Source organism: Dermacentor albipictus, chromosome 6 (genome assembly GCF_038994185.2).
Source record: "Dermacentor albipictus isolate Rhodes 1998 colony chromosome 6, USDA_Dalb.pri_finalv2, whole genome shotgun sequence".
NCBI lineage: Eukaryota > Metazoa > Arthropoda > Arachnida > Ixodida > Ixodidae > Dermacentor > Dermacentor albipictus.
Window position 1 is genome coordinate 7,762,487 of NC_091826.1, and position 24,996 is coordinate 7,787,482.

The 24,996-nt window shown below is 48.6% G+C and overlaps 1 protein-coding gene across 13 annotated transcripts in view; it reads right to left on the reverse strand.

The window, feature by feature from the left end:
- shot (dystonin-like protein short stop) overlaps positions 1-24,996 on the reverse strand; it is a 315,979-nt gene that overhangs the window by 97,168 nt on the left and 193,815 nt on the right. For 12 of the 13 annotated variants that reach the window (XM_065424847.2, XM_065424849.2, XM_065424855.2 and 9 more), the window contains 5 exons: positions 13,161-24,401; positions 7,787-7,933; positions 4,327-4,545; positions 3,533-3,646; positions 2,362-2,445 (listed from right to left, as the gene is read on the reverse strand). In XM_065424847.2, coding sequence (XP_065280919.1) covers positions 2,362-2,445; positions 3,533-3,646; positions 4,327-4,545; positions 7,787-7,933; positions 13,161-24,401 — 11,805 coding nt within the window. The remainder of the gene's footprint in view (positions 1-2,361; positions 2,446-3,532; positions 3,647-4,326; positions 4,546-7,786; positions 7,934-13,160; positions 24,402-24,996) is intronic. The other variant, XM_065424857.2, reaches the window with a different exon arrangement.

The following is a 24,996-nucleotide window of genomic DNA, read 5'->3' on the forward strand; positions in this document are numbered from 1 at the left end:
GCCTGGCGCCGGTGGTGGTCGGAGTGGTACAAGTGCAGTGCGAGAGATGGCGCGAGTGTTGCGCTGCTGCGGGGTTACTTGGGTGCAGGCAAGACAAGGCTCCCTCTTGGGTTCGAGATCGTCACGCGGCGCGGACGTCCTGCGCGGGCGCCGATCCAAGCTTCTGCGAGACCGCCTCGCGTGGCCTGCCTTCGAACCCGCCACCGTTCGCGTGACCGTATGCGCTGTGGGGATCGCACGCGCATCCCGATATCTCCGGAGCGGCCACGCGGTTATCACGCGATAATCACGTGCTCGCTCGCGGAGGGTAGCGGGGAGAGGGCACCGTCGCCGCTCCCGCTGCTCTTCGCGCCTGGCCGCAACGCTGCAGCCAAGGCACCCCGTTCCCTCCTTTCCCTTTCTTGGAACCGGGGAGACTTCCCTCTCCGCCGCTCGGGGAGCAGCGCTGTTCCCCCGATGCATCTTGGTCTCACGGTAGAAGAGCTTGCGAACGGCCGCATCTCAAATCAGCCGCTGAGACCGCCGCACGCCGTTTCCCTGTGGCGCCCGGCCTTTGTGTGCGACTCACCGCCCCAGGGCCCGAGCGCGGATCCACTTGGGTGAGCTGAACTCTTATCAGCCTCTTTTGTGGTTCCCACATTGTGCGGTTGTTTCACCCCAGACGTGCGGAATGCTCCGCCGCTGAGGTTTTGTGTTGTGTTGTGTTTGTGTGTGTTGTGGCTGTTGTGGTCTGTTGGAATCATTGTACTCTAAGGTGAATAAACACCTTAGGTCGAGACTCACCCTGTCCCCACTGGCCTGAACCCGCCGTGGTCGCAACTCACTGCGAACCACGGGTTAGGGGTCACAGCTCTGACTGCTAGGGCTGCTGCGAAAGTGCTAGGGAGCGACTGCCGCTCCGCCGGCGCTGTGCGATCCAGAGAAGGGTCAGGTGCGCACGCGCGAGCCTGAGTAATACCCCTATATTTGAGGGATGTGGGGTTTCCGGCTCTCGCCGAGGTTTCCGGCTCTCGCGGTGGTTGTGTGGAGCCATTGCGTTGTGTTGCCGGGGGCTCCGTGTCCCTCTCCTCCTTGCCTGGACGGGGTGGCAGCGGGTCATAAAACAATGTCACTCTGCTGCCATCCCGCCCACGCGAAGGTCAAAAGGCTTTCCCCATTGGCCGACATTTTGGCGGGATTCGGGCCCTGCTTGCGTGCACTCCGGGTAAGCGCGCGCAAGACGGGCGCCCGGGGAGACCACATCGGGGCGTCGGAAGGTGCGTACGTGTTCCTTCTCTGCCGGCGGCGGCCCCCTTTGTCCGCCGCCGGCCGATGGCTACTCCGGCTCGTCGGGGTCCCGGCCTCGGCGGGCGTGCGCGCACTCTTCCGTCGTCTCGATGTCCTGAGGCAGCGTCTGTTGATCGTGCCCCCGTCTGTTCGTCTGTCGTTTCTCTCTATTTCCCTTTTCTCTGCTGTGGGGCGCACGATGGCAGGCGCTGACCGAAGGATAGGCAAATTCTTCTGCTGGGGGTTCTTTGTTCTTTGTTTCTCTCTCTGTCACGGTGCGCCGTTAGCGGCCACCGGCGACCATTCGGCCATGTTTTGTGTGATTCATATTCGGAAGTTATGTTAAAACGTGTGTTTGTATTGAGTCCCAGGTTGATAAATGTTCTTTGTTGTTTCTTGAGAGCTTTGCCTAGGGTCTCCCTTGCTGCGCGCGCGCGGTCTCGCCTTCCCCTAAGCTGCGGGGCCGGCGGGGCGCGTACGCGCGCAGCTGCGCGTCAGCACACGGAGCGGGCCGGAGCAGGCGCGGACGCGCGGTGCCCTGCGCGCGCGGCGGCTCGGAGTGCTCGAACCCGCGGTGGTGGTCGTCCGGCGCGCCGTGAGCGTCGCGGGTGAACACCACAGCGCGAACGACCAGGCATTGGGACCCAGCATTGGGACCCAGCATGGGGCGAACACATTCGCTCGCTATCTAGTCGCGGTGAGTCGGACTTCCTAGATTTGTCGCGCGCCCATCGGCATGTTTTGGGGATAGCAACTCGACTAGCAGGCATTGATTTATGAAAGGTGCAATAAAGGCCCTTGTGATTGTTTGCACTACTGTGTTGTCGTTCCTTTGTCCAAAGAGTATGGGTGAGAGACCCCACAAAGTGAAGTTTAATTAATTGGTTTTCTACCATATGATACTGAGCACAGAGCTCGCACAGTCTCAGGATACGTAAAGCAAGGCAATGCATAAAATTGGCTTCAGTTCAGATCTTAGCTGAAATTTCAATTCTGCATTGCATCAAACTGCACCTTGTAGACACAGTAAGCATCCAAGGCAATCAAACAATTCTGCAGATATTCCATTGACCGTGATAAAAACAGAATACTCACCTTAGACTCATCCACAAACCGCTGGGCAGCCATGGTGATGAAACGAAGGTCTGCTTGGTGGGCAATCACATCACTAGAAAATGCCTGGGGGAAAGGAAACAAAGGGGGGGGAAAGAAAGTGAAACGAAAAAAAGGAAAGAAAGAATTACCATCTGTATGTGTCCTGCAGGGAGAAGACTTGGTCTGAAAAACTATGCCATAAATGCATGTTACCCCTTTATTTATTTTTTGCTTGCACAATTACACATTTTGGCATTTATATTGCTGCATCCTTATATTGTGGCAACTGTTTGCTGCTAGTGAGCAACTGATGTTCATTTCTGTAGTCTGGAGCTCTTAAAAAGTGTATTTGTGCCCACTTCTAATACTAATGAACCTAGAAACTAAGCATAAACTCCAGATGTGGAATTTTGTGCGTGTATGTAAGCCCAAAAGTCATTTATGAAACTATGAAAACCCAGCAGCACAAAACAATTTCAATGTTCACAAACAATATCCTTCACCTGGTTGGCATTGGCAAAAATGGCAAAGGAACACACTGCAGCTCCAGAAATCGAGGTTGAACATTAAATCCACCTAACATCTAACCACTTAACATCACATTTAACTGCATTGCTAGAAGGCATCAATCTCCGCCATCCATTTGCAAATTGCAGTGCACTTATAGCAACAGCTGTTAATGACCAGATTGTTTGCTTTCTCGCAAAGAAACCAATAGCCTGAGGATGTCCCTTTTTTCTCAGTTTGCATGTTTTGCACTCGGTGCACTGGAGGAAGCACATGAGACCAGCAGCATCAGCCCTTTTTAAACAAGTGTGGCGTGGGCATCAGAAACGCAAGGGTGCTATTAGGCCTTAAGCAACACATTTGGAGAGTCTAGATTAGAGTAGTTCCATGGCATTGTTCTCGGCTGACACACAGAAAACCCTCCATCAAATCTTGAGACAAGCTGGGTATCTTTGTTCAAGAGCCTGTGCTACCTACTGCCACTACTACCACTACTACTGCTACTACCCCTGCCGCCACTGCTACTACTCCATGGCTTCAAGGCAGGGGAGAGTCCATAATAGCTAGCGAGGCAAAATAAAGCCAACACTGTGTTCACGCCACAGCCCTAAATAATGTGCTACATGATGCCTAACAGAATGGGACAACCTGGAGGTGCACTCACTCTGTAGTGATCAGCATTGTCAGCCACATTCCGGATGTCATCCAACAGTTCCTCATGCCTGGCCAAGACCTTGCGGGCATTGTCAAGCCATGTCCTGAAGACTTGCATCTCCCCCTGGAAAATAGAGCAGACATTGTTTGCTGTCCATTTTTGTCAGACTGTGTGTTAATCATGCTAAATCAATAACAGAGAGTCCAGTAGGTTAGAAAAATATGGCCACGCTTCTTCTTTTACTCAGTAATAAAAACCATCTGACAATTATAGTCTTTCTTTGGGTCGCTTAAATAATGAGTGTTCAACAAAATAGGTCACAGATGCAGCATTAAATGTTTGATTTATTTGACTGGGAGCCACATTCTCTGTTAAACGTCCTTTGTAAAATGCTGTGACAATGGGTATTCGTCAGGAGGGTGTCGAAACGCAGGGAAAGTAATTCCTTAGTCTGAAATTTCTTGTGTGCATCTCGTGAGCGCAGGCATTCAAGGACAATGCAACATGAATAAGGCTAACAGGAAGCGTTCTTTTCATGATGTGTACTTATGCTGGTTGCATAAATGCATGCCAAGTGCAATATCTCTAAATGTGACTATTTATTAATACTAAACCCTATCTGCCTTTTGTTCTATAGATGAGAGAACATGGACGTGGCACAATGAGCATGGCACTCAAAAAATAGTAATAATAATCAAGGTGGAAATTGTGTTGACCACTTCAGGAGGCACAATAACATTTTTAAAGAGCCAAAACAGTAGAAGCCTCAACATCACAGAACTCCTCCAAGATTGAGTACATACTGTGTACTTGAGCAGCTCCTCAAGAGCGGCAGTCAGGCGTCGTGCAAGGCGCTCACTGCGCTCCTGGCAGAGCTCGAGGCGTCCACGACATTGGGCCAGGGGCCGCTGCAGGGCATCAGTTTCATCACGTGAAAGCAGCTCATTGGAGGACAGTTGCCGGACCTCGTCGAACAACGACAGCACTCGCGGCTGCTTCAACTCCAGCTCCTCACGCAGGGACTGCGTAACAGGAAGGCCAAGATATTGTGCATAAATCAACATATCAATGTAACTATGAATTATATTCCTGGGACCAATTTTGAGAAATCTAAAAAATAAAGCACATGTTACAATCGTGGCACAACTTGAGCACTGTGCAGCAGCCACAGCTAAGGGCTTAGAGATATGAAAACAGCTCGCATAAGTACTTGTAGGTAGGAGAATCATCTTATATTCAGTTCCCCTGCTTAGCACTTTCTCACTTGGGCTTAACTTCAATACAATATAGTAATGTTGTGGAGGCTGCTCGACGTGGCATCACTTTAATTCCGGCTGCAGAGTTCTACTTTAGTCTTTAGATTTGTCCTGTTGCAGTGTCCTGTTGCTCTCCTTTCCTCTTTCCTTTTTCTTCCCCCCCTTCCTATCTTCTATTTCTGGGTTGCTGTCACCTCCCTTCAGAAGAGTAGGCAGGCGTTGTGCCCCTTTCGGTGGCAGTTGCCAGCCTGCTCCTCGCTTTCCCTTTCCTGATACCTGTGTATATGTGTATATGTGTTCAAAACAAATAATAATATAGTAATGAATTCAGGCCATTGACTTCTTTGCCCTGATGCCACTAATGTAGTGAGCTGCACTACTGCACTTTAATGAAATATGTTGTGGTGGCTTTTCGCATTTCACTTTTCACTAGATAGAAGCACGTAAAATACTTTTTTTTAAGTCACCATGCTGATCCATGTGGCAGTAACATGTTAGGAAGTAAAGATAATGTTCCACCCTGATCGCGACCACCGCTGAGTAAAAGATGACTTTACAACAAACACAATGAAATCAGAGATGGCGACGACCCTTACAAGTGATACTTTCTTCCTTTTGCGCATTTGCAAAAGCGCCATCCAGGGAAGGCTTTTTCACGTTTCCAGAACACACTAATCTTATAGAACCTAACAGAGTGTATCCATTCCGCTACAGATCACCATGGCACATGCCTTTCTCGTGCACAACCCACGGAACAGAACAAATTCGGCACACATTACCCTCAACACTAAATTACATGGATCAAAGACGCATCAACGTTTTAACCCTATCTCGTACAGCTATTTATTTATTTATTTATTCAGTATACCTACATCGCCTGTACGGCATTATCGTAGGGGGGTTAAAATACAGGTGGTCACAATGGAAACATATTCAGCAACATCAAAAGAATACATCAGTATTCAGCTATTCATATATATCAGCTACTTTTGAATTCTTCATGTGATCGACTTGACCAGCACGAAGTCAACTTTTTTTGTTTCTTTTTTTATAACGTGTGCACTTATGAGACTGTTGAAAAAATTTTCCTGCTGTAGAATAATTCAAATGTTTCCTTGTAGGAACTTGTATAAAAACATTGTTTATGTTGTTACTTTGTTCCTGTGATTCGTGTTTGTTTCTTTGCTTGCACGTTTGTTTGTTTCAATGAAGTGACCGGAGCCTTGTGTCATGTATTCTGGTATCCCTTTTGCGCATGGCGTTTGAGTTTTGGCAGTTTCTGCATTTCTTCTTTTACTCTTTTATTATTACAATGGCGAAGCACAAGCCTTGTGCATCTTTGTTCAATATGCCCAAATCAATGCTTATAATGAACTATTGCCACTGGAATATAATGTATGCTTACTTAGGTTTTTACTACATCTTTCTACGACTTCTCTACATTGTATAAGAATTTTTTTTCTCTCTCTCTCTCTTTTCTTCTCTGCACACTACCACTGCTGTGTACGGGTGGCTGGAGCTTTGTCAAGCTGCGAGAGTGCAGCTCTTTTTCTCCAACCACCTTTTTCTTTCACTGTACATAGTGCAATAAAATTAACTTCCTTGATTGATTGATTGATTGATTGATTGATTGATTGATTGATTGATTGATTGATTGATTGATTGATTCTAACAGGGTGGTTCAAGAATCGTTTTACTTGTCCAGCATATCATAAGCCAATAAACATTAACACCAAGGACAACAAAGGGGAAATTACTGAAAGTGGATGAAAGTGGATGAAAAGTGGATGAAAAGTGGATGAAAAGTGGATGAAAAGTGGATGAAAGTGGATGAAAAATCAACTTGCCACAGGTGGGGAACGATCCAACGCTTTTGCATTACGCGTGTTGTCCTATGTTGTCCTTGGTGTCAATGTTTGTTGGCTTCTTATGATATGCTATTTAAAAATCAGGCCCCTCGGTTAACCCCGTTTCTTCACGTTTACTTATCCAGAATCCCTTCTGATGTGATAAGTACATAAGCAACACAACTACATTACAAATATTTAAAGGGGCCCTGAAACACTTCTCTAACTAATTATCGGATGGCCTTAAAGTATGTCCTCCAATGCTGCAAAGATTTTTCTAATCCTTCAACTGTAAGTGGAGTTATCGTACTGATATCTGGCTTTCTCTCTCTCTTCGTTTCGGCTAGTGCACTGCAAGCTACACAGCGGAAAGCCAAGAGGGCAAAGCCTGGGCTGAAAGTCGAGTGTCCCAATGGCGAAAGGGCTTGTTGTGGTGTGGCAGCCGCGGTAGACTGTGCTGCGCAGCACGCCACTGCCATCTCGGAAGCAATGTGCAGCGGACACAGTTATGTGCAGTGCAAAGATGAAACTATTTCTATGTCCCTGTAAGATAGCAATTACATATTACTGAGAGTGTTCTCAGAATCACGGAATCAGCCATTGACCTTGGTCGGCCAGCTGCTTTCTATGTGACGGCATTGCAGAAGCAACAGAAAGTGAACGTTCACTGCTTTTAGCCGGAGATCGTGAATTCCTTGCTGCATACAGTGCAATAATATTTGGCTCGCATCTTCAAGGAGCCTCGTTAACAGATTGGCAACATTTCTTTTACTATATTCAAAAGGTGTTTCCGGGCGCCTTTAATAATAATGACAAACTGAGCCCCCTTGTGTTCTATGCTTGCTGATGTATGCTTTCTAACAAGTTCTCCCCTCCATACCTTTATACAAGCTTTTCCTCATGTGACATTGTCACTAGCAGGACCCCCTCCTTTGAAGCGTTTTCTGTTCTGTGATCCAAGCTGATAGAGCATTGGGCAAATCCAAGCTTGTCGATTTAGATCAAGCAATTTTACAGCCACAATGTGTAGGATAAGAAAGAGGATGACAGTGTAACCGCGACTCCTGTATCTGAGCTATGTCCTACAAGTTCTCGCTGTCAAAATGCCCGGACAAGACCGCTCATCTGTTTTTGCTTCTGCGGGAACTAGCCATGATTACCTTGGCAATTGCCAGCTGCTGTCGCAAGCTCTCCAAGTTCTCCGAGACAGCACCAAGGTTGGCAAGTCGCAGCTCAATGTCTTCGATCCATTGGGACAGCTGGGCAATTTCTTCATCACAGGTCTTGCATCGCTCCTGCGCTGCCGCCTGGCAAAGAAGGCAGATCAAATCACTACATGCAGCTCCCCAACCAAAGCCCAGTGGTGACAAAAGTTATATGATGGGAGGGAGGACCAGTTAGCTGCTGAACCCAGGAACCGATTGGACCATATAAAAGGGTGCGATGACTGTCCACAGTGCAGAGCCATCTCCCTTACCCTGTTGAGGGCCCGGTGGAAGACATGAGTCAAGTGCTGGAATGGTTAGTAACAAGACCAGGGATGAGGTGTCGTCAGTTGTGGGACACAAGTACAGTGCCTTCATTTCAACCCACAATGGCTGGACCAGCCCCCGAAGCCAAGGTTGCCTTGGAACAGTGGCGTGACAGGAAAGCTTGGCTGGGCACTGCAATCGTCTGCTGTGCACAGCCTGCACCCCTTTTGTCACAAGCACAAGAAGTACTTTGATTAAAGCCTGTGCTACCCCATGCTTGGCAAATCCGACTGTGCTGAGCAGGAGGATCATACTGGTCAGTGAAGCAGCAGGCTCCTTTCTTGTGTGCCCTTCTGAGCATATTCATTTAGTCAGTGCAGGCAAAAACGGAAGTGATATGGAGTGCAGTGGCTTTTACCAAGGTGCAGTGCGGCCCACATCCCAGCCCCCTTACCCTGTCTTGCGTTGGGTGGAAGAGAACCGTCCGGCTTCTGTCCGCCTGCGGCCTGCTTGCCTGAGGGTCTGCAAGGCCACGAGCTTTTGAATCTGTAAGTGGCAAGCTGCCTTCTGCACTTTGATCAATCCAGGAAGGTAGCTGTTGCTGTTCAGTGACTGGCAACCAGTGGCCTGTCCAGGGACACAACAGCAAGCCCTCTGCCGGTCGATACAAACCATACTCAAGAGCTTCAGCCAGTGACAATGGACTGCATGGTGTCACAAAAATGTGACGTGCAAGCGCATCCCCAAATGAGATATGGCCACATTCTGTGGCCGCTAGGACTGTCCCCGTTTCCATGTCCAGAATTCCCTCTTGTATGGCATCTTGCAGGCTTAGAAGCCTCTTGCCCAAGGTGTCTTTCACAAGGAAGGAGCTCTGGTCCAGAAAGCCATGCTTGGAGGCACCCAGCAATGTAAAAGTGGTGCTGCATGCTTCGTCAGTAACCTGGCCAGTCTTTGGACATAAGCTGCCTTCTGATAAGACAGTATCAAAGCTTATGGGCTGAGGGTGAAGAGGCTGTGCTTGCAAAATACTGTGGCACTTGATCCTTGTTGATTGACCACTGGTAGATGGCCTCTCTGTTGGGTTCTGCATCTCTCTTTTAGTGCCTGGCATCTGATCAGTACCTGATCTGGCTTCAGCAGAGATTAGCTCTAAGCTAGGCAATGAAGAGGAAATGCATGTTTCAGGAGACAACAATGCATCACTAGACAATTGTAAGCTAGACTTGCCATGATTAAAACCCGGACTTAGTTCAACCAAAGAGGATGGCAGCAAACTCTTTTTCCGCACACTTGAGGAATCCTTATGACCAGCTTTTCCTGCTCCAAAGTTCTGCTGCAAATGAACAACAGCACTTGATGTAGCTCCATGAAAGCTCGCACTTCGCTGCCAGTCATCTTGATATGGTCTATTTTCTGCAATTTCTACTCTAACTGCATCAACTCCATCATTTGCTGTTTCAACATGAACAACCACAGAGTGGTCTTGAAGACTCGTTTCTACAGAATCCAAAGGATATTTTTGTTCACTGTCATCCTTACAGTCGTCAGGTACTGGTTTCGTCTGGTTTCTTATTTGACGTCTTGTTGCCTTTCCAGCACAGCCATGCCCAGCCAACTGGGTTGATGGACTTGTTTGAACTTTGGTGACATGTGTTGCCCTGTCGTACTCTGTGTGGAAAGCCACTTTACAAACAGCTTTGGTAGGCTCTGGCAAGTCAAAATCTTTGGCAGTTTCATCATTTGTATCTTTTACAATGACTTCAGTAGTGGAAGGCTGATGTGCCTTGTCGGAGTACTGATGGTCATCCTGGCTAGGGGAAGGAACATTCACAGCAATACCAGACGAGTCTGAAATGGCTGCGTTGCATTTGTGATCAGTGCCATTGCCAGCCAAACCAATTACATCCAGCTGACCAGGTTCAAGGTGCTTTTCCTGCAGGGGATCAGTCGTGGTTACATTATCAGACTTGGAATACAGTGGGATCCCAATTGCAGCAAAACTAGTAAATTGCAAAGATGGCATGGAATGGAACCGAATCTGTCGTGTTTTTGGAGACAAGACTGCAACCTCCCTAGAAGCGAAAGTTGGATCATGAATTTCAGCACTCATTTTGAAAATTGGAGAAGTCAGCTTCTCCAAGACGCAAAAATGAGGTTCAAGTAATGACTTTGAAGGTGCCAGCACAGCAAGAATTGGCTCTATACTATCCTTTAAATACGTTGACATCAGCTCTGTCATAGAACCGCTAGGTGAAGATTGCTCCTTGACGGGTGATGATGGGCATGACTGGAGCTCTTGTTCAGCCTTGATGATGGGAAACATTTCAGGTGCCAACACTGTCTCTTGCACAATCTGCCGCTGCAGTGGGAACTTCAGCTTTTCTGTCTTTTCTATGGCTGACTGGGCTGGGGTAGTGCCTTTTGATGAAGTGAGCTCCCGTCGTGATGCCAAACTGACACCCCTGCGAATGCTAGGCTCTATGGGTTGCTTTATGGAATGAACAAAGCCTGGAGTCACACCAGTGCGTGTCCTGTCAGAAGTTTTCATACCTCGCTGCAGGTTGCCAATTCCAGTGCCTGACCTTAGTTGACTTTGATTTTCTGCAGAACCAGCTTGCGTGGAAAATGAGAAAGACGGGCCATCGCGGGAAGTGACAGCACCCCTGCTGGCTCTGAAAGCGGAAGCTGCAGATTCTTGCAACATGCTGTGCCTATCAAGCAGACCACGACTCAAGGCATCCTTAAAGCCAAGAAGTTCTGATGACCTTGGGTCCAGGAACTTGCCACTATCTTCATCAAAGAGCTCATCTGCAAATGCCTGGCCAAGGCTTAATGGCATTTTGGCATATATGATAAGCTTGGTGAACACTGCTTTGTAGAGGTTGAGGTCACGTGGAGTGTAGCGATTTCGCACAGGGTCCACCACACCGCTCTCCACGGCTCTAGCAAAAGTCAGAAATTGACCAGTCTCTGCATTCTTCACGTAGCTATCACGAGTTGTCACTATGCCCAGCTCCAGTGCTTCCTCCAAGTTCAAATAGGAGCCCTCCACTGGGTGCAAAAGTCGTCCAGAATCTGGGTCACAGAAGCCAAGCTGCACTGCTTCAACCAGGGTCAATGGCTTCTCCAAATCGATTACAAGGCCCGTTTCAAGAGCCTTCACAAGTGGGACCAGTTGCTGTCCATCCATTAACAAACCCAATGACAGCTCCATCAGCCCCAACCGGCATGCTTCCATAAGATGCATTGGCTCCTGCCCAGGCTGAGGTAGAAATGGTAGAAATGGGTCAACAAGCCGGCGCATAACCACTTCGCCAAGGGAGACTGTGTGGCTCAGTCCTCGTAAGCTGAAACGATTTGAGGTTTCAAGATAGCAACCCTCCCTTATCAGCCGCTGAAGTGGAGTGCTAGGCTGGACATTAAGCAATAGGCCCTCTTTAAAGCAAGACACAAGTGGAATTAAAGCTCCATCTTCAGTTACATATTTTGAACAGTCTTGGTCAATTTTTCCTTGAGAGAGTGCCTCTGACAGGACCAAGGTACGACGTGCGTCATCTTTGCTTTGAAGTACCCTAGTGGAAGTGTCATCAAGCAAGCGTTGTTCAAGCGCATCTGCGAGCGTGAGCATGCAGCCACTGGCCGGATCCATCCAATGGCCACTCTGATCATCAAAGAGCCCCAATGACAAGGCCATCTTGAGATTCAGGGGTGGCGAAATGTCCAACAAATGGCACCTTTCAAAGGCCAACTTAAAGTCCATGGGCCCTCCAAGGACTCTGAGAACACCTGCTCGATCGTCCACTAAGCCACAATCCACAGCTGTTGAGAACGGCATCAAGCAGCTTCCTGAAAAGACCATAGTCGAACCAGTGTTCACAAAGCCTGACCGAACTGCATCACGAAGGCACTGTGGTCGTTCACAAAATGGGCTGCATATAAGTCCGGTAACGGGAGAGTAGAAACTTCTCAGCACAATCTCCAACAGCGGCAAAACCTTGGCTACGGGCAGGACCAACCCCCTGCCCATGGCTTCATAGAGGTCCACAGTGATATTGCATTCAGTGTCCAACACTGTCCCCGCAATAGGGTCAAGAAGACCCGCACCAACGGCCTCAGTCAAGGACAGCATCTCTCCACTGTGGGCCACTTTGACAGTAAGCACATCTGGCTCGAGAATGCCTTCAAGCACAGCATCCTGCACAGTGAGCGACGGTCCTCTTCCCCCAGGCCTGCGTAGTGTGCCTGTGCCAGAGCAGTACAGGCCAAGTGCTAGGGCATTTTGCAGAGGCATGGGTACAGCTGAGTCGAGCAGGAAGCCCCAGTGAAGGGCTTCATCAGCAGTCAGCTGGGGAGGACCCAGCCAACAGCCACTGGCACCTTCTAGGAGACCCAACCGCACTGCCTCAGCACACGAAATCAGGCGACCCTCACCTGCCCATACTCGCAGACGCTCGGCATCAATCAAGCCTGCTCGTACTGCACTCCACAATCCGACTGGCCTCCCTGTACTGGGGTCTCGGATGTCCCCAGATGGGCACTTCGACTTGTCTGCCACCAGGCCCTGACAGATGGCCAACTCCAGAGGCAGCAATGCCACACTGCAATCATTCACGTTAACTACACCAATCTCTATGGCACGCACAAGTGGAATGTGTGTGTTGCTCTCAGGGTCCACCACAACTGTGCCAAACCCATCTATGATGCCCTGCTGAACTGCTTCCAATATGTTTAGCTGTTCCTGCGAAGTGGGGTGAGTGAAACATTTCAAAGTTTTGTCATAAATGCCCCTCTCCACGGCAACAGGAATACTCAGTGCCTGACTATCTGACAGCAAGTACCCAGACGCAAAAGCGGCATCTAAGCTAAGGGTCGTTCCTGTGAAAGGGTGAATGTAACAGTCAGAGTCCAAACTGCCAAGGTGGTTTGGTAGCTCTGTCAAAGGTATGACATTATCCTGCTCTCTCGAGTAGACCAAAACAGAAGACGGGTCTATAATACGATCACAAAGTGCTTCGTGCAACCCTGACACACCCTGCAGCAGTGGGTGATAAAAATTTACCTTTTCTTGATCAAAGCTGAGCCCGCGAATAGCCTGAGCTAGAGTCAGCCGCCCTGTCTGGGTGACAACCACGGTCTCCCAGACAATCCAGCCCAAGACACTTGCTTCAAAGAAGGAGACGGGCTTCCTTGTTTCTGGGTGCACCATTTGCCCTGTCTCTCTGTCCACAACGTTTCGCTCCAGAGCTTCCTCCAGCGTAATCATCTTTTTAGTCTTAAAGTCTTGAACAGCGACATTGGAAAAGTCAACAAATTTTCTGGCCACAAATTCAGCAAAGGAGATTGGCTTCTTTGTCTTGGGGTTGGTGAAAGTCTTGAGCTTTGTGTTGTACATCCCCTCAGAAGTGGCAGAGTCCAGCGTAAACTCAGGAGCCACCAGGTCCATGACCACTAGCTCGTTCATGCTACGCACCATCACTATGTCGTCGTCAGTGACCTGCCCTGTGGCCAGCGCGTCCTCCAAGCGCATTGTTCGTCCCGAGCTTGGAATAAACACCAAAAAGTTCCTAGGTGCCATTGCATCTCGCTGCACAAGTGTACGCAGGGGCAGTTTCTGCCCTACCACCAGCTCTGCTTCGTAGTCTTTCCGGTACTCTGTGAATGTCTGTTTCACAACCACTTCAGTGCTACTGAAAGTCGACACTTCAGTAGTAGGCAAAACTTCTTCCTCAGTTCTAGCTAGGTGACCTGGTGGCATCTTAGCCGGTGCTTTCCGATCTGCAGGTCTGGTGGGCAATTTTGAAGAATCTTCCCTTAGTGGAGATTTCGGGGAAGTTTCTTTCATTGGCGGTCTAGAAGCAACTTCCTTGGGTGGAGACTTTGGAGACGTCTGCTTGGTTGGAAATTTTGTAACTACCTCCTTGGCTGGAGACTTCAGCGAAACTTCCTTTGTTGGCAACTTTTGTGCAACTTCTTTAATTGAAGAAGCTTCCCTTGGTGAAGGCCTTGAAGCAATGTCTCTAGTTGGAGACTTTGAAACAACTTCCTTGGTTGGAGACTTCAGCTTCACTTCTCTATCTGGGGATCTTGGAACAGCTTCCTTTGTTGGAGACTTAGGAGTGGACTTAGTTGGAGATGGGGAAATATCCTTAGTCGGAGACTTTGAAACCTCCCTGTCTGGGGATCTTGCAAATGGTTCCTTCTCTGGAGATTTCGCAGCCACTTCCTTTAAAGGAGACTTTAGGACTTCTCTGTCAGGAGATTTAGAAAATGCCTCCTTATCTGGAGATATCGGGAAAGCCTCCTTGGTTGGAGACTTGGGAGCCACTTCTCTGGTTGGAGACTTTGATGCAACAACCTTAGAAGCAGGCCTTGAAAGTACTTCTTTAAACGGAGACTTTGAAGGAATTTCCTTGGGTGTGGATCTCAGAGAAATTTCTTCCCTGAGTGGAGATGTTGAGGTAACTTCCTTTGGTGGAGACTTCGGTGTAACTTCTTTCGTTGGAGACTTGGCTGCAGCTTCTTTCGCAGGAGACTTGGGTGCAACTTCTCTTGTTGGAGACTCGTGCGTAACTTCTCTCGTTGGAGACTTGGCTGCAACTTCTCTCGTTGGAGACTTGGCTGCAACTTCTCTCGTTGGAGACTTGGCTGCAACTTCTCTCGTTGGAGACTTGGCTGCAACTTCTCTTGTTGGAGACTTGGCTGCAACTTCTCTCGCTGGAGACTTGGCTACAACTTCTCTCGTTGGAGACTTGGCTGCAACTTCTTTCGCAGGAGACTTGGGCGCAACTTCTCTCGCTGGAGACTTGGGCACAACTTCTCTCGTTGGAGACTTGGGCACAACTTCTCTCGTTGGAGACTTGGGCACAACTTCTCTCGTTGGAGACTTGGGCACAACTTCTCTCGTTGGAGACTTGGCTGCAACTTCTCTCGTCGGAGACTTGGGCGAAACTTCTCTCGTCGGAGACTTGGGCGAAACTTCTCTCATTGGAGACTTGGGCGCAACTTCTTTCGTAGGAGACTTGGGCGCAACTTCTCTCATTGGAGACTTGGGCGCAACTTCTTTCGTAGGAGACTTGGGCGCAACTTCTTTTGTAGGAGACTTGGGCGCAACTTCTTTCGTAGGAGACTTGGGCGCAACTTCTTTCGTTGGAGACCTGGGCGCAACTTCTTTCGTTGGAGACCTGGGTGCAACTTCTTTCGTTGGAGACTTGGGTGCAACTTCTTTTGTTGGAGACCCGGGTGCAACTTCTTTTGTTGGAGACTTGGGTGCAACTTCCTTGCTAGGCGACAGCGGACTAGCTGCAGTCCACTTGCTGCCTGGTGACTCAGGTCGCACTTTCCTGGCTGGCCTCTTTGGCACTGCAGATTCTTCAGCAGAAATAACACCCCCAGCTTCAGTAGCACGGCCAGGTGAATGTTGCTTTGAAGGAGCCAGACGGCCTTTGACCTCTTCAGGTCCATAATCAGTCAATGTCCCAAATCTCCTTGGCAACATCGGAAGCAAGGGTGCATCAATGGCCACCAAAATTCCAGATCTGATGGCCTCCCATATGAATAAGGGTTCACGGCCATGCCTTGCAAGTTTTTCAGTTTCAGTGTCAATGTAGCCTGAGCTGATACCATCTTGAACAGTGAAAACACGACCTTCATCAATGTCAAGCAGCACTGTACTTAGATCTAGATACCCGGCTTTTGTCACTTCATCAAGGCTCAAAGGCTGGCTGCTGCCTGGGACCCAAAACAAATGCATATCATCATCATAGTGAAGTTCAAACAGTTGAATGAGGGTGTACTTGCCAGGCTGTAATGAGCCTGTACTGTCACGAGCTAAGAGGTGTGTGGAAAATGCCTCAGCAATCGGAATAGTGACACCATCTGCAATGTACAGACCTCGCTCTAAATCAACCAAACCTTGCTGCACAGCTTCCAATAAAGTGGGCTTTTCTATAGATTCCTGTACCTGAACAATACCAAGTTCTTTAGCCTCATCTAAAGAGAAAACCTCACCAGTGTCCACATTTTTCACCTGACCTGGTTTTGGCATAGTGTAACCAGGCCTAATGATGATGGTAGTGCCTCTAATTACTGTAGTATGGTGAAGCACAGGAGCAATGTATCTGATGCTGTGCTCCACATTACCATAAGACCTGAATTTTGACTTGTCAAATGGCACAAGCTGCAAAAGACCAGAGTCCATTGCATCCTCTACTGACACATCTTGCCCAGTAAGAGGGTTCCTCATGTTGAAGGTAGTTTGGTCAATCAAACCCTGGTCAATTGCTTCGCATACATGCAGGCTATCTTGTGTGGGGATTGAGGGAGTAGGCAAAAGCAAGCCATTTTTAATGGCCTCCTCCAGAGTCATTACTTCTTTCGAAACTGGGTGAGTGTACGTGTGCTCAGTCACATTAACGACACCCCGACGCAATGCAACAGGAAAAGTTAAGGCAAGCTTTGGTATGGGAACCACAGACTTGGGCGTGTCAAGCTTGTCAAATACTTTCAGCTTCCGTACAGCATCAATAAGGGTCACTAAAGTGCCTGGTGCCACTGCAAGAGAACCAGACTCCTTGTCAACAACCTGAGAGACAAGTGCCTCCTCTAGAGTTAACGGAGACTCTGGCCCTGGTACAGTAGACATCGGGTTAGCAATGTCGCAGAGAACTGCCTCTTCCAGTGTTAAGAGAGTACCAGTCTCTGGATGCACAATCCGCTGGGTTCCTGGCTCCACAAGCCCTTGTTCCACAAGCTCAGGCAGCGACAGTGGCCGACCCACGGGCATGAGCACGTCCCCTGTGGTAACATCTACAAGACCTGCAGCTTCTGCTTCACTTTGAGGCAACCAGTGCCCTTGACGAGGTTCTAGCACTAAGCCTTTGTCTGCAATTCCCCTGTTCCGGGCTTCTGTAGGGCTGAGTATCAGTCTGCGCACTTTCTGCAAGGTAGGTAGCTGGGATGTTGTCGCCCTTCCTAGCGTTACCTCAAAGCGCGGCACAGCATACCTCACTTCTTCTATATGTTTGCCTGCAACTTCTCTGGGAGCACTGAGCAATTCTTGGTATGCCACTGTGCTGCCCTTGCCTGAACCCTCAAGACAGGTCTGTACACTAGTCACAATGCCAGTAACATTGCCCCGCTGGAGCTTGGCTGCTGTTTCTGGATCAAGGCGGCCCTCCTCAAGGGCCTCAGCGAGCGTTGTGGTCTCCCCAGTCACAGGGTCTGTGACAAGCACTGTGGTTGTGGTGTGCACACTCTGCTCGGTGGTGGTCTTTGCACTATCCTCTAGTTCTCGGGCAGCTTCTTCGTCGATAAGTCCCAAGGCCACTGCTTCTTCCAAGGGTACCTCTCGGCCAGTAGCAGTATCCCTGATGTGCAAACTTGTGTGACGAACCACTTTGGTGATTTCGCGGGTAGTACGAATCGGCTCTGTGCATGTAGCCGTTGCATGAATCATTTCATCAGTGGCCGATTCTCGAAGGGCTTCAATTGCCTTCGCTCCCAAAAGAAGTGGTGCGCCGACAATGGCAAGCATGCCTGCTTTGACAGCATCTTCAATTTTCCACCTGTGGCCAGTATTTTTGTCAGTGTAAGTGTCAGTATCTAAATCTATAATTCCTTTCCCAACAGCATCCTTTAACTTGATTTCGTTTTGCCCGCCTGCTTCTCGAATAATTACTTCATTTTCTGGGCTGCCTTTCAATATGCTTGCAACTCCCGATGCTGTGCCAGGTGCCCTTTCTGCAGGTCTCCTGAAGCCGTTGCCTGAAAGTTCCTCTATTTCAAGGTCAGAAAACTTTGGGAAGTCTTGCTTAGGTGCCTCCAGCTCTCTTGCTTTCACCTCTACTATGTCTGGTTGGCCAGCAACCCTTGTCACATGGATAGACCTCGTTGGCCCATGCCCAGGGGCTGCACTATCTGGACGTTGTAGCAGAATCACAACTTTATGCTTGATTGCCTCTTCCATGGTCCATGTTTGTTTTGTCTTTGCATCACGATAATGTCCAGTTGCACTAAGCAGATTCTTTTCCAGTGCTCTCGTCAGTGTAAGGGTTCTCCTCGAACCAGGTTCAAGTACAGTTGCTGAATCAGAGTTTACGATCTGCATTTTCAGTGTCTCTTCTAAGGACACTAGCCTGTCAGTGCCTGGTATAAGGAACAGTCCTTCCTTGGCATCAAACAACCTCTGTTCAATTGCATCCTTCAGATACCACCCACCAGAAGGAATGTCGAGGACTTCTACTTCAAATTTATGCTGTCTGCTGTCAATGGCTTCAGGTGCCTGTTCATTTGGCGGGAATGCTTCTGCAGTTTTCACTGTTTCTGGCACCCTTTGTTTTGATGGGGAAGCTTCGCGACTCTTTGGTTTTGATCGCATTTTTCTTGATGGTGAAACGTCTCTGCCTTCTGGTACTTCAGGCAGCTTCTGTTTTGGTGGGGACACATCCCTGGTTTCCAGTTTCTTGGGCACTACCTCCAATGGGAGTCCATCTTTTCTCTGCAGCATCTCAGGCACATTTCTCGGTAGGGATGCATCTATCTGTCCTGGTTCTACAGGCACTTCTTGCATAGAGGGAGACTTTTCTGCACTGTCAGGTGTTTCAGGCATATTTTGTGTAGGCAGCCATACATCTTTGCTTTCTGGTCTTCCAGGTGCCTTTTTTGACGGGGAAACATCTCGCTGCTCTAGCATTTCAGGTAGCTTTTTCACTGGAGATGCCCCTCTTGTCTCTGGTGTTTCATGTGTTCGTCTCACAGGGGATACATCTTTGTGTTCTCGTGTATCAGGCACCTTCTGCTTTGATGGAGATGTGTCTCTGCTTCCAGGTGCTCCAGAAGGTTTTTTTGGTGGAGACTTATCCCTGCTTTTTGATATCACAGGGCTTTTCTGTTCTGGTACAAAATCTCTGCTTTCAGTCTTCTCAGGGGTTTTCTCCAGTGGAGGCATATCTCTGGTCTCAGTGGTTTCTGGGATCTTTTTCCTTGATGGGGATACCTCCTTTTTCTCTGGTGAACCAGGAGCCTTTTTAGATGGTGGTAACTTGGCCTGTGGTGTTCCATGCACCTTTTTCAGTGGGGATATATCTCTTGCCTCATGTGTTCCAGAGGCTATAGGTGGTGAAGCATCTCTGCCATCAGGTCTGCTAGGCACCTTTTGCAGTGAGGAAGGACCTTTTTCTTCAAGCTTTCCAGGCTCCTTTTTAGAAGGTGACATATCTCTGCCTTCTGGCATTTTAGGTGCACTTCTTAAGGGGGACACCTCTTTGTCCTTGTCATCCAGTGTGCCAGGCGTCTTCTTGAGTGGCGACACATCCCGCCTCTCAGGTGACAAAGGCATGTGTTTAGGTAATGGCTCATCTCCTCCTCCTAGCATTTCAAGTTCCTTTCGCACTGGGGACACCTCTCTTTCTTCTACTGTTCTCGGTGGCTTTTTTGATGGGGAAACTGCCTTATCCTCTGTTACTTCAGGTGTCCTTCTTGGTGGTGACATATCCCTCATCTCTGGCGATCCAGACACCTGTTTAGATGGCAACATATCTCTTGTTTCTGCTGGTCCAGCTGCCTCTCGACCTGGTAAACCTGCTCTTTCCTCTGATGTTCCTGGTGCATTTCCTTGTGGGGACACCCCTCTGTCCTCTGCCGTTTCAGGTGTCCTTTTCGATGGCAACACATCCATCTTCTCTGGCAATCCAGGCACAAGTTTAGATGGCAATGTATCCTTGGTTTGTAGTGTTCCAGGTGCCTTTTGAAGTGGGGACATACCCCTTCCTGCTGGCGTTGGAGAGATCCTTGTTGGTGAAGAGGCATTGCTTTTTTCTGGCAATCCAGGCACATGTTTCGAAGGTGACACTTTTCCTTCTGGGCCACCAGGTGCCTTTTTCCAGGCTGACACTTCTCCTGCCTCTGGCATTCCTGGCACCATTTTTGGTGGGGACACATCTCTTCCTCCTTGTGTTTCAGGCACATTTTTTAGTGGGGACACTCCTTTTACTGGCATATTAAAAATTTCTTTTGTTGGCGACACCTCTCTGCTCTCTCGTGTTCCTGAAACTTGCCTCAATGGGATTACCTCTTTCCCCTCTGGCATCCTTTTGGAAGGGGACACTTCTCTTTTCCTAGGACACAGAGGTGCCTCTTTAGGTAGTGACACCTCATCCTTCTCTAGCGACTCTGAAACTTTTTTACATGGTGACACATCCTTTTCCTCTGGTATTCGAGATATTTCTGGTTGGGAAACATCTCTTTTACCTGGTGGTGCAGGTGCCTTTCTACGTGGTGACACATCCCTGCCCACTGGTGTTTCAGGTACCTTCTTCGATGGGGATGCATCCCTTTCCTCCAATGATCCAGGCATCCTTTCAGGTGGTGATATGTCTCTGACCTCCAGTGTAGTGGTCACCTTTTGCAGTAAGGACACATCCTTTTCATCTGTTCTCACAGGCAGTTTTTTCACATGAGACACATCTACACCTCCAGGTGTTCCAGGCACATTTTCGAGTGGCATTAGATCTCCTTCCTCTTGCGTTCCAGGCAACAACTTCTGTGGCATTGCACTGTCATCTGGTGCTATAGGCACCTTTTTATAAGATGCGTCTTTTTCATCGGGAGCTCCAGGCATGTCCTTTTTTGGAAACCCGCCTCTTTGGTCTGTTTCTTGCGTCACCTTTTCTGGCGTAGTGCCATTGTCTGCTGGTGTTCTAGCAGCCATTTTCAATGACGGCACGTCATTTTCACCTAGTGATACAGGCATCTTTTTTGCCGGTGAAAAATCTCTCCTTGCCAGAGCTGAAGGCACCTTCTGTTTAGATGATGTTTCTCCGATTTTAGGTGTCTCAGAAAGCTCCTGTTCAGGTGAAAGCTTACCTCTGCGTCTTGGTGATTCAGACATCCCTTTTGCTGGTGACACATCTTCCCTGTTGGGTGTCTCAGGCTTAATTTTCAAAGGAAGGATGTCTTTATCCTCAGATGCTTCTGCCCACTTCCTCAATGGTGACACTGGTCCTGTCTGTCTGAATGTAGAAATGCTACTGTCTTCCACTGTGAACACAGCTTCATTAGGGGCCTCATCTTTGATATCATGAACACAAATAGTTTTTTTAGGTGGCGATCGATCTCTCCTTTCAGGTGATGCTGGAGCCTTTTTAGTAGGAGATGCATCTCTTCCTGGCACTGTGCCACTAAAAGGCGACTTTTCTTTCGAGGGCTTTCTACCTTTGCTGTCTTGCATCGTCGGCTCCTTCTGTTTCAATGAAGATACATCTCTGCTTTCCACTGTTTCAGGCATACTCTCTTTTGGAGAGAGATCCTTAATTTCTGGTTTGCTTTTTGATGGCGACACCTTGCTTTTCGGTACTGCAGGACACTTTTGTCTTGGTGGGGATGGTTCTAAAGCTCCAGATTTTTTTACTTCTGTGCCACCATTCAGATGCACCCCTGGCCGGCCCTCATGGCCATCATGCATTCGGGATTCTTCAAGGGTTTCCTCTAGCATTTCCTCAATAAGCACAGACTCCTTACTTTCTGTAACGTCCTCTGACAGCACATGCTTAGTAAACGGCTCTCTTGTTTTCACAGGACTGCCTTCTGATGGTTTCTGACCCAAAGGCAGGTCTTTTCTGCCTTTAGCTGGAACAGTTGGTGGGGATTGTGTGCTTTGAGCCTGCTCAGATTCCTTAGTTGGAAAAAGTTTCTCGTGGTGGGAAATGTCAACAGTCTTTGTGGACGTTTGGGTCACCGAGACTCTTACGTCTTCAACACTCTTGTGCTCTGAAGCATCGTGTTTGTCATGCAAGGTTCTTGAGACTGGTTTGCCTGCAGCAGCTTCAGGCTTTGCAGGCCTCTTCATCTGCGCAGACTGTTTATGGTCAGCAGTGGGTTGTTCTTTGCCCTTGGCAGGAGTTTTAGTTGGGCTCATTTTTCTTATAGGAGAGGATGTGTCGCTAGGCTGCTTGCCGACTGTGCTTGTGGGTACCCTGTCCTTTGCCTCCTCACTCTTCTTGTCAGGCCTGTCCCTGTCTGGGCTCCTAGATCGAACTGTGTCACGGCCAAAAACATCTCTTGTGTCTTCGTCTGACATTTCTTTCAGTGTGTCTGCGTGCATGTCATGAACAACCTGAGACTTCTCAAAAAATTCATGTCTGGATGTTACGTGATAAGTAACAGTGTGTACGCTCTCTTCCTCATCGGCAGTCAGGGATGGTGCATGAGTAATAGGAACTTTGCGTTCCTTTTGTGGCCTGGAGAAATCCTTAGCATCAGCAGCCTCTCTAGATGGCGAGCCTTGGGTCTTCCTTCCGGGTAAGCCAGCATCTGTCACAATGTGCTCCTGTGGGACATCTTTTATTAGCTGATCGACCTGATCTGCAATGTCGCCATGTTGTCCTATTGTGAGCAAATGTGTGTCAATAACCTTTCTGCTGCTATGCAACACAGTTCTTTCCCCAGCCACATCTTGTGTGTCATCATACATCAGGTGGGCCTCAGTTCTACGAACGGGCTCTGGGGTTATAGGCGTTCGCTTGGCGAGGTCACCCATGTCTGCAGGCCACTCCGTCTCAGGACCGAGCAGGCCACTTTGCACAGCTTCCTGCAGTGTTTGATCCTCCGCAGTCAGCGGTGCATCCTGAGAGCCATGTGATGAAACAGTAACATAGCGAGTGATAGTCTTGGTCACAGTGGCAGTGCTTACTGTGATTCTCAGCAGGCCGCGCAGGAGTGCTGCTCCCTCAGGAGTGATTACACCCTTTGCAAGTGCCTCCTTCAAGGGGATGGGAAGCTTTGTTTTTCTGTCTCGTATCTGGCCAGTGTTTGGGTCAATCAGACCCTTAAACACGGCATCTGAGAGCATCAGCTCTTGCCCACTGTCATCCTTCAAGCCAATTCTCCTGCGGAACATTTCAAAAATTTGTGGCTGCATAATTTGCTCTTCAACCAGCTTTTCAAAAGGAATTTTTCGCCGTGTATCTTTCCATGTGAGAACACCAGTTTTGGGATTCAAAAGGCCTTGCGCTACAGCGTCATTGAAACTGAGACTCTCACCTGATATGGGGTCCTGGAAGGCTGAGACATTGAATATTGTTTTTTGACAAACCGATGTAACAAGGCCAAGGCGCACTGCCTGGCTGAGAGTAAGCACTTCACGTGTCACCAGATTGACAAACTTGCCATCTGGCGTGATGACTCCCTGTGCGAGGGCTTCAGAAAGTGACAGTGCCTCCTGTGTTCTGGGGTGCACAATGCACTTCACATACGGGTCCAGCAGACCAATAGCAATGGCTTCGAGAAGAGTCATCCAGGTGCCCGTCCAGGGATTTTTCACCTGGCCATCCTCATCTAACAGACTGCGGTCATGGGCATCCTTGAGAGTCAAAGAAGGGGTCAGCAGCTGTAGCTTTCGTGCCTCAGCCAGTGTGTACTGTTCTTGTGTGGCAGCGTTTACATATCGACCTGTATCCAACAACAGTCCATCATGAAGGGCTTGAGGCAGCGTCACCAAGGCACCCTCACGTGTGTCCACAACTTCTGCAGTGTCTGCAGACAGAAGGCCCTGGGCAAGTGCCTCTCGCAGTGTGTACCGGTCTCCTGAATGCTGGTCTCTCAGCTTCCCAGTGGTATCATCCACCAGCCCAGTGTCTAAAGCGTATGACAAAGTCATGCCCTCACTATCCTCAACTCGTTCTCGTACCAACCAACCCTTAGCAAACGCCTCATCAAGTGATACCGGTATTCCAGTATTGGGATCGTTGATGAAGCCAGTCACTAGATTCACCAAGCCCCTGTCGCGCGCCTCGGCTAGTGACAGCTCAGTTACCCTGACCAAACGAAGCCTAAGCAAGTACACCACTTTCTCGCGCTTTATGATGCCGAGCTGAATGGCTTCCTCGACAGTGACTGGTCGGCCACTTTTGGGGCTCAGAAGAGTGGCCCGTTTGGGGTCATACAACTTTTTATCAATGGCAGCACGCAAACTCAGCTCAGTCCCCGAGGCATCTCTGATGCCACAGGGTTCCAGGAGAGCTGCCTTGAGCCTTGAATCGAGAAGCCCTTTGGCAAAAGCTTCATCCAAACTGTACTCTCGTCCTGTGGCTATGTCCACAAACACCCAGCGATCTGTCCTCAAGGCACCACTTCGGACAATCTCTGGTAAAGCCACTTGATCGGCTGCTGCTTCCTCAGCATGTGGTGTGCGGGGTGCACCAGTCTCAGTGAATGTCCTGGGAGCACTGGTCTCAGTGAAAGTCTTGAACTCCCTTGTCTTCGTCAGCGTCTTGATTGCACTAGTCTCTGTCAGCACGGCAGTGCACTGGGAAGAAAGGAAAAGACGTGATCACCGAACAGCTCGAAAACCATCAAGCAAAACAAGCAATGCCAACTTTTGAAAAAAACTTAAGCTATAATGACCAGTAGTTGGCCCCTACAGTGGAAACACATAATGCTCACATGTGACATGAGGTGCAATTCCTTGGGCTGCAAAGTTTTCAAATAAAAGGAAATTTGTTCTAATGTTATGCGACCTTAAACACCCTTTTTTTTACCATAGAAGACCAAGACAGTTGCAGCTCTACAAAATTTGGCAGTACTTGAATGTAATTCCATGCAAATTTCATGTACTGAAATGCAGAAAGGAACCTTACATTATATGTGGACTATTACTGCAACTTCCACACGTCTTTGACCCCGAAATTATTATATTCTCCTGATGCTGAATCTGGTATAATTTCGAAATGGCTACATGCCTGCACAGCTTAAAATTGGAACTAGCCTCTCTCACTAAAAAATCAACACCCAGTAGCAGGTGAGGGCATTTGAACTAAACAATAAAAATTTAATTGTAGGGTTAATGTCCCAAAACTGGCCCAATGGGTTATTAGTAACATTGTAGTGGAGGGCTTCAGATT